This window comes from Hypomesus transpacificus, chromosome 11, assembly GCF_021917145.1.
Source record: "Hypomesus transpacificus isolate Combined female chromosome 11, fHypTra1, whole genome shotgun sequence".
NCBI classification, from domain to species: Eukaryota; Metazoa; Chordata; class Actinopteri; order Osmeriformes; family Osmeridae; genus Hypomesus; species Hypomesus transpacificus.
In genome coordinates, this window is record NC_061070.1 from 2,644,176 (window position 1) to 2,654,056 (window position 9,881).

The 9,881-nt window shown below is 49.7% G+C and overlaps 1 protein-coding gene across 1 annotated transcript in view; it reads right to left on the reverse strand.

The window, feature by feature from the left end:
• The window catches only part of LOC124473680 (collagen alpha-1(XIX) chain), a 60,412-nt gene continuing 50,531 nt past the window's right edge, over positions 1–9,881 (reverse strand). Inside the window, exons 18-22 of the mRNA XM_047029312.1 lie at positions 9,600–9,770; positions 8,606–8,672; positions 8,389–8,520; positions 3,523–3,600; positions 1–1,099 (exon numbers count right to left, since the gene is read on the reverse strand). Coding sequence (XP_046885268.1) covers positions 990–1,099; positions 3,523–3,600; positions 8,389–8,520; positions 8,606–8,672; positions 9,600–9,770 — 558 coding nt within the window. The 3' untranslated portion in view covers positions 1–989. The remainder of the gene's footprint in view (positions 1,100–3,522; positions 3,601–8,388; positions 8,521–8,605; positions 8,673–9,599; positions 9,771–9,881) is intronic.

Here is a 9,881-nt window from a genome sequence, read left to right on the forward strand (position 1 = left end):
TGGAGAGATGGTGAGGGAGGGAGATCTACCATGGAGAGATGGTGAGGGGAGATCTACCATGGAGAGATGGTGAGGGGAGATATACTATGTAGAGATGGTGGGGGGAGATGAAACAGATCCCAGCGCCTGTCAAATTCAAACCTAGAGGCCCGACAGGCTGACTCTAACCACAAGTCTCCTGGGACGAACAACAGCCACCCTTAAAAGGTCACACACGCATTCTACAAATAGGTCCTGTCTCAGCTAGCAGGCGTTACTGATGGTCAGTTAAATCAGATCAGCACTTCGGCATACATAAATTCAGAAGCATAAAAGAAAACGTTTTCCCAGGCGTGCTTGCCCACTTGGGCACGCACACATACACACACACACACACACTTGTGCACATGCACGCACACACACATTACAACAACAACAACTTCTTGTTGTCAAGCACAATAAGTTATCTGAAAGTGGCCAGACGTGAACACAGCCAGCCACTGAAGAGGCATGAAATCATTAAGAAAATGTTTTTCAGACAGAATTACTTAAAGAAACAAATTCATTTCACGGTCTTGAAAGACTTAATATGAATCAGAATAATATGAACCACTATGGAATGCATTAGGTCACGGTGGGAGAGTGAAAACGAGAAATAAATTAGAAGCACATAACAGCCTATCATAGATAATGATTATAATTACAGTGAAGGATGTTTATCATATTCACATGAATAGAATTGTTTAAAAACCTGAACAAAATCTATTGAAATTCGCTTGAAGCTCTGCAGTAATTGGTACAGTAGGTGCTCAGAGTTGGGGATACGGGGAGAAGTAGCGATGCTGGGAGATGAGGGGCTGGGATGCCTCCTCTCATAGTGACCCCTGACCCTGGCTGGCGGAGGGGTAGGTGCAGGTCAAGGTAGAGCCTTGGTGGAGGGGCCCCTGGCTGGATGGGGGATGAAGGAGCCCCCTGACTTGGTGAGGCGGGGTGAGGTAGGGGAGAAGGGGTTATCCGTTCCTCAGGGAGTGGGGGGAGGGGTGGAGACAGTCGCTGGGGTCACACCTCCCTTGGGCTCCAGGGAGGCCGCGGGGGCCCTGAGTGGAGCCCCCTGGTGGACCTGTACAGGCACAGAGCGACACGGGGTGGGAACAGGGCCGGCCACCTGGAAAAACACACACGTACACACACACACGAGTACACATACACACGCACACACACATGTACACACAAGCACACACATGTACACGCACAGAGGTACACGCACACACAAACACACACACACACGTACACACACACGTACACACACACACACACAAACACACATACACACACAAGCACACACATGTGCACGCACACAGGTACACGCGCACACACACACACAAGCGCGTGGTGTACACACACGTGCACACACAATAACATACACACACATTCAGAGAGGCATGCTAAGGGGTGTGTTCTGCTGGCGATGCATCCAGGCTGGGAAGAAGACATTAGGAGCAGAGGACTGGACTGAACACCCAGACCAGTGAACCTTCATCTGGGACTCGATAATGGCTGTTGTGTCAGCTCTGTATGTGGGTCTAAAAGCATCTCTCTGTAATGAGCTCCCCTGGAAACTCTCTGGAGCCCAGATGCATCAGAGTCACGATGCATAGCTGTCAATAGGACATCCGTCTGGACCTCACAACAGCAGCATCATGTTGGTACTGTGAAAGACAAACAGCCTCGTGTTCCGGGGTGGGCTATAATGTGCAGCCTTTACTGCAGCGTGGGCGGTTGGCTTCCATCTTTCACATGCTGGGCTGCCCTGTGCACAATAAGGTATCTCGATAGGTGGTGTTTAGTATTACCTGGTATCTCTATAGGTAGTGTGTGGTGTTACCTGGTATCTATAACTAGTGTGTAGTGTTACCTGGTATCTACAGCTAGTGAGTCGTGTTACCTGGTATCTACAGCTAGTGAGTCGTGTTACCTGGTATCTACAGCTAGTGAGTAGTGTTACCTGGTATCTACAGCTAGTGAGTAGTGTTACCTGGTATCTACAGCTAGTGAGTAGTGTTACCTGGTATCTCTATAGCTAGTGAGTAGTGTTACCTGGTATCTACAGCTAGTGTGTACTGTTACCTGGTATCTACAGCTAGTGAGTAGTGTTACCTGGTATCTACAGCTAGTGAGTAGTGTTACCTGGTATCTACAGCTAGTGAGTAGTGTTACCTGGTATCTACAGCCAATGAGTAGTGTTACCTGGTATCTACAGCTAGTGAGTAGTGTTACCTGGTATCTATAGCTAGTGTGTAGTGTTACCTGGTATCTACAGCTAGTGAGTAGTGTTACCTGGTATCTCTATAGCTAGTGAGTAGTGTTACCTGGTATCTACAGCTAGTGTGTAGTGTTACCTGGTATCTACAGCTAGTGAGTAGTGTTACCTGGTATCTATAGCTAGCGTGTAGTGTTACCTGGTATCTATAGCTAGTGAGTAGTGTTACCTGGTATCTACAGCTAGTGAGTAGTGTTACCTGGTATCTACAGCTAGTGACTAGTGTTACCTGGTATCTACAGCTAGTGAGTAGTGTTACCTGGTATCTACAGCTAGTGAGTAGTGTTACCTGGTATCTACAGCTAGTGTGTACTGTTACCTGGTATCTACAGTTAGTGAGTAGTGTTACCTGGTATCTACAGCTAGTGAGTAGTGTTACCTGGTATCTACAGCTAGTGAGTAGTGTTACCTGGTATCTCTATAGCTAGTGAGTAGTGTTACCTGGTATCTACAGCTAGTGTGTACTGTTACCTGGTATCTACAGCTAGTGAGTAGTGTTACCTGGTATCTATAGCTAGCGTGTAGTGTTACCTGGTATCTACAGCTAGTGAGTACTGTTACCTGGTATCTACAGCCAATGAGTAGTGTTACCTGGTATCTACAGCTAGTGAGTAGTGTTACCTGGTATCTATAGCTAGTGTGTAGTGTTACCTGGTATCTACAGCTAGTGAGTAGTGTTACCTGGTATCTCTATAGCTAGTGAGTAGTGTTACCTGGTATCTACAGCTAGTGTGTAGTGTTACCTGGTATCTACAGCTAGTGAGTAGTGTTACCTGGTATCTATAGCTAGCGTGTAGTGTTACCTGGTATCTATAGCTAGTGAGTAGTGTTACCTGGTATCTACAGCTAGTGAGTAGTGTTACCTGGTATCTACAGCTAGTGACTAGTGTTACCTGGTATCTACAGCTAGTGAGTAGTGTTACCTGGTATCTACAGCTAGTGAGTAGTGTTACCTGGTATCTACAGCTAGTGTGTACTGTTACCTGGTATCTACAGTTAGTGAGTAGTGTTACCTGGTATCTACAGCTAGTGAGTAGTGTTACCTGGTATCTACAGCTAGTGAGTAGTGTTACCTGGTATCTACAGCTAGTGTGTAGTGTTACCTGGTATCTACAGCTAGTGAGTAGTGTTACCTGGTATCTACAGCTAGTGTGTAGTGTTACCTGGTATCTACAGCCAGTGAGTAGTGTTACCTGGTATCTACAGCTAGTGAGTAGTGTTACCTGGAGGTCCGGTGGGTCCAGGAGCTCCTGGTATCCCCAGACCCAGCTGACCTCTCTCCCCCTTCTGCCCTCGATACCCTGCAGAGGAACACAGCACAGTTAGGGGGGCAGGACACACACACACTCACTCAGGCACACACACACACACACGCACACACACACACAGAGCAGGTACACAACAAGGAATTTGAGAAGGGCTTTGTGAGTCGTATTAGTGTACATTCCGATTGAGAAGAGCTCAACGTTTGAGTGCGAACAAATGTGTAGGACAGACAGACGTTTTCCCAAGTTGCTACACAGTAGTCCATCACAGCTGTAAAAAACCATGCCATGATAACCTGATGAACACACAAACCTCTTGGTCCTTAGACAAGGTCTCTGACTAAGTCATGATTCCCTCTGACAGAGGCATACACACACACATGCTCACACACACACACACACACACACACACACACACACACACACACACACACACACACACACACACGTCTACACACCCACACCCAAAGGTTCACAAACACACACACGTACGTTCCCAGACAGAAACACTCTCCAAGATGATGGCTGATTCTGGGCAAACGTGACTTCTCTGTCAACAAACTCCAGTAAGCAGATTTGAAAGTCTTGAGAAGACCAGATGTTTTTAATCAGCTTGATCTGAGGTAGGAGGAGGATAAAAAGCTTTTTCCAAAACGTACAAAACAAAAGAAGGATTAACAGCAAGAAATATGAAAAATTTATGAAACACTGTAGTTATTTCCAGTAAGTCCACTTCCCTACCAGTAAAATAAACTATCTATGCAGTTTTAAATAACAGCACAAGAAGAGTTCTCAAATGACTTTAATTAGTTGGAAGAAAATAAGCAAGCAACTCTCTACCAATTAGAGAATCACTGGTACCAAAAAGCACATTTCTTTTTTTTATGAATTCCCTGGAGTTTCTCCCATTCAGTATGTAAACAAAGAGTTGCGAGTTCTAAACATCCACCCGCACGCCAGTTCAAGCCAACCCATTTCATGCCACAAAGAGAACCCAACCGAGGAGAACATCAAAGCTTCCAGCCTGTCCAGGGAGCGTCAGTGTTGTGAGTGAGATCCACACACGGGCGGGCGGGGCTCATGCTTGGGCGACGCTCTCCTCTGCTCATGCACCAAATCTCCGCGTCGCAAGACGAGCCGCACGGAAGCGGACGCAGGGAGGTGGCCGCCTCGCGGACCCGTTCTCCGCGAGGCGGTTACTGAGAGTCCTGGAAGCTGTGTCAGTGGAGAGGGAGGGCTGGTGGAGGGGATGAATCAGCGCGGCTAACAGAGGTGTCGGACCCCGGGCCTCGCCGCCCCCCTCCCCCCCGGCCCCCCCCTGCTCTGTCAGAGAACGCGCCCGGGCGCCTAGCCACGCAGCGACGAGGCGGAGGGAGAGGAGGTGGAGGAGAGGGGGTAGGAGGGGAGGAGGGGTAGGAAGGGGGGAGGAGGGGGAGAGAGGACTCTACTCAGCTCTCAGAGCCCATGCAGCCGGGGGCGATCATTCAGCAAGGCAGCCATCACTACGGGGGGGGGGCAAGCGAACAGTACCTGAGAGAGACCAGACCCTCCCAGGGGGAGCCAGGGGGGGAAAGGAACAGATGGGGGATGGAGGGCTGTGGAGAATGGAGGGCTGTGGAGGATGGAGGCCAGTGGGGACCAGGGGGGGGGGCTGTGGAGAATGGAGGCCAGGGGGGGACTGGGGGACTGGGGGGCTGTGGAGGATAGAGGCCAGGGGGGACCAGGGGGGGGGGGGGGGGGGGGGCTGTGGAGGATGGAGGGCTGTGGAGGATGGAGGCCAGTGGGGACCAGGGGGGGGGGCTGTGGAGGATGGAGGCCAGGGGGGGACTGGGGGGGGGGGGGGGGGGCTGTGGAGGATAGAGGCCAGGGGGGACCAGGGGAAGGGGGCGGGGCAAGGGGGCCCAGGGGGACCAAGGAGACAGGGTGACCCAGAGGGAGAGGGAGGGACTGAGGGGACAAAGGGGGAACCAGGGGAATGGGGAGGGGGGGGCAGGAGGACAGGGGGGCCCAAGTGTCAGTGTTTCCAGGGCTCCAACATCAAGCTGGGTCAACAGTCCTCCCACACCCGCCCCCCTCCCTGACAGGATGCTGCCTGGCAGGCCTTTAAGTCCCGCCCTGACGATCAGTGGCTGTTTACTGCACTCAGAGATACATTTTCAAAGTGTTTTTGGCCCCTATTTCACAGAGGGAAATGAACTCCAAGGCTGCGTTTTTCCCAAATAACAAGCTATAACAAGCTACAGGCAGAAAGAGAAGCACCCATCCAAACCCATCAGCCAATCCGAGAAACATCTCAAACAAAGGATGGAGTGCACATGATCTGAGACTTGATACAGTATCTGTTATCAGACTCTCTACAAGGTCTCTTCCAGGTACACTTCTGGCGTAGTCAATGTGCATTTGAATTCAGAACCGTTATTCCTCGTTGTAAAATAAATTCTAAGATAACATCCTGTCTAGGGCAGCTGGTGAGTGACAAACAGAACGCAACAAAACAAGAACAACTTTTAAGGACTGCATGCGAGAAAAGAGATGTAAGACAGGCGGTGATCGTGGTTTGCATTAATGAGAGTCAAGGTGAAGAGACAGCGAATGACCCAAATTACTGTTAAAACAGCAAGCAGAATTTGAGAGAACGTCAGAACATATAAGGAGAGTAACAAGACAAGACGAGCTGTTCTCAGGAGAACCGTCTCACAGCACCAGACTCCCTGCAGTACAGGGACATTAGAAACCCCATGTCAAATCACACCAGTAGAACAAATACAAAAGAAAGGAAAAAACTATACTCTGAAAATGCAAAGGGGTTATTTTTCTTCATAAACTATTCATTCTGGCGTCTTTGAGAGGAAGTCAAATGGAATATTCCAGAGGACTGCTGTCTCCAGTGGAGGATGACGCAAAATAATGAGGAAATATTACCCAGAGCCCCCATTTCAAGCTGATACAGGCACAGGAGTCAACAACGCAAGAAAAAAAAAAAAAAAAAATTCTCAATATCTTATTCATCAAGGGACCAACAAAGTTTCCTCGTGACTTCTTTAACTCACAGATTTATTTAGAAAGTTGGCGTATTAATAACTGCTTATAGAAAAGAAGAAAAAAACACTACTTTGTGGCATTGGCAAGGAAATAAAACGCACACAATAAACCTGAAGGAAAACATCTGACAACATGAGTTAAGGCATCGACCCATGACTAAAGTACATTCACTTAGAAAACACTAGAACTGCAGCCCAGCTTCATGTCAACACAGTCAATAAGGTCACACGGTAAACCGTCTAGGTGAGGTAGTTGGCCATGCTTTATAACTGAGGCCAATTCATTAGTGTGCTAACGTGCAACACACGCCTAGTATAGTATAGTATAATATAGAATGGCATAGCATGGTATGATATAGAATAGAATAGCATAGTATAGTATAGCATAGTATATAATAGTATAGTATAGCATGGTATGGTATAGTATGGTATGGTATGGTATAGTATAGTATAGTATAGCATAGCATAGCAAAGCATAGCATAGCATAGCATAGCATAGCATAGCATAGCATAGCATAGCATAGCATAGCATAGCATGATATATTAAAATATAGGATAGGACAGTATGGTACATCTCCACATGTTAAGGGTGGTGGGTTTCCTAAACAGCAGAAAGGAGTGGATGCAGCTCTGAGGTGAACAGGTCCAGCGAAAGGGTCAGAGAAAGGTTAGGGAAGGGGCAGGGCTGGATCAGACAAAGGTACATGGATGTGAGAAGGAGCAGGCAGGCAGGCGTAGACGCAGGTCTGATAAGGACTGTCCTGCCTGCCCTGGGCCCCTTGCCCTGGGCCCCTCGCCCTGGGCCCTCGCCCTGGGCCCTCGCTCAGAGCCTGCGCGCTGCCCGGGTGAAGCAGTGTCCAAACTCGGCTCTGTCCACACTCACTTGGGCTCCTCTCAGTCACCGACAGTTCTCCATTTGTCTTCATATCTCCCCGACAGAGAGTGCGAGGAGAGACAGACATGAAGGGAAAAAGAGAGCAAGAGACAGAAATAGAGGGTGAGGGATAGAGCGAGAGACAGAGAAGGAGAGCGCACAACAGAGAGAGAAGCAGACAGGGTGTGAAAGAAAGAGAGAGAGAGACAGAGAGAGACAGAGAGAGAGAAAGAGAGAGAAACAGAGAGAGAGATAAAGAGAGAGAGATAAAGAGAGGGCTAGAGAGAGAGAGACAGAGACAGAAAGAGAGGGAGAGAGAGAGAGAAAGAGAGAGAAAAAGAGACAGAGAGACAGAGAGACAGAGAGAGAGAAAGAGACAGAAACAGAGAGAGAGAGAAAGAGAGAGAGAGAGAGAGAGAGATAGAGAGAGAGCACTCCTGTGTCCTTCCATACTCCTGTTCCTGTCCTCCGCTCCTCTCCTCCCTCAGTCTGCTCTACGTGTCTAACAGGAGAGAAACAGCCATGAATCCCCACAGCACATCAACAGCACCACGGCTGCCACAGCCGCCGGGAAAACGCTCCCCTGATGAAACCCTGCCTTCCCATTACACTGCTCCACTACTACATGTCTGTCTCCTCTGAATCTCCCCAGACCCCTTTACAGCCACCCCAACAGCCTGCTGTAGTGGTGGGTGTGAGTCCACAGAGAGAGGGAAAGGACAGTGGTGCTGGGTTAGGTTACACCTGGGGACTGGGGTGGATGTCAGAAAGGGAAGGGAGGGGGGTAGGGCATGCCTCTTCTGGTTAGGAGGGTTTATAGGGTGAGAGGGCTTCAGGAAGAGTTTTAATGAGTGTGTGTGTGTGTGTGTGTGTGTGTAGGAGGGGCACCCGGAAGCTCCAGGCTCTCACCTTGAGGTCCTGGGGGCCCCGTGTCCCCTGGGGGGCCGGTGGTACCAGGCGGGCCGGGGGCCCCGTGCCGCACCTGCGCTGCCAAGATGGCCGCCGGTGTCTTCTGCTGCGCGGCGGAGTTAGACAGCCTCTCTGCAAGACAACGCTCTGCGTCAGGGGGACGGAAGGTTCCGGAGGAGCATGTGAGGGGGATCGTTTAAAAAGGTAATGTCTGTACCTTCAAACACCCTCAGCACTTCACTTCGGATAAACATTTTTATTTCCTCCATGGAATTGGCATCACTCTGTGTGGAGAGGCGGGGATGACAAATTCCACAGAAAAAAGTATTGAACAGATTAAAAAAAATGCAATTAAGAGACGGCGGTGATTCGTGTTTTATTCCTGTGTTCTGGAACAGAGAGAAAGATCCAGACGCACGGAGAGAGAGAGAGATAAAGAGAGTTGGGGAAACGCTTTGTGGCATAGCACAGTAATCAGCTTGTGTGTCTGTGTTTCCTGTCAGTGTGGTGGGCGACAGTGGACGTGGAGAGGAATCACAGATTCCAGTTCTCTGGCTGCTCAGTGGGAACACCCCCCCCCCCCGCTGACTCTCTTCAGGAAGCCTCTAATGCAGGTCTGAGCAGTGGGGGGTGGGGGGGAGGGGGGGAGGAGGAGGAGGGAGAGGACGGGGTGGAGGAGAGGGAGGAGAGGGAGAGGTATGGTGAGGAGAGGGAGGGAGGAAGAGAGGCTCCTACAGGCCCTGCTGGTTGAGTGTGTGTGTTCACTGAGGTTTTATAAACAGGGAATAAGCTTTGTGACACCGCGGCAGGGACGAGCGAGGAGAGAGAGAAGCAGACTGGACTGACATCATAAAGTTTCTTCTACACACTTCTATAATGTTGTGTTCTGTTCAATACTGCTCTGTTCTATACTGTCCTATTCTATGCTGGCCTGTTCTATACAGTCCTGTACAGTCCATATCTTTGTTGGGTTATAACATCTGTGTTGGGTTATGATATTTGTTGGTTTGTCGTACATTGTTGGTTTGTCGAACAGTGTTGGTCTGTCTACAGTGCTGGTTTTCATATGTTGAGTCATATTGTGTTGACAAGCAAGCAGGGTTAGGATTTGCGGAGTGGGTTTGCGTAGAGGGTTTGTGTAGAGGGTTTGTGTGGGTCCCTGTTGTGTTACTGTGTAGGTGAGATATGGCAGGGTTGTGTCCCCAACCTACCAGGAGGCTGGATGTGGAGAGGGGGCCAGGGGGCCCTGGGTCTCCTCTGTACCCCTGAGGCCCCACCGGGCCTGGCTCTCCTGTCCAGCCCTGCTCCCCCTGGATGCCCTTCTCTCCCTGGATGCCCCTCTCTCCCTGGACCCCCCTCTCCCCAGCGATCCCCGGGTCTCCCTGTGGACATCACAAGACCAGCATGTATGTAACAATCACAGTAACACAATAACAATCACAGTACCACGACAGGACTGTCATAAGACCAGGGGGTATTCCAGAAAGCGGGTA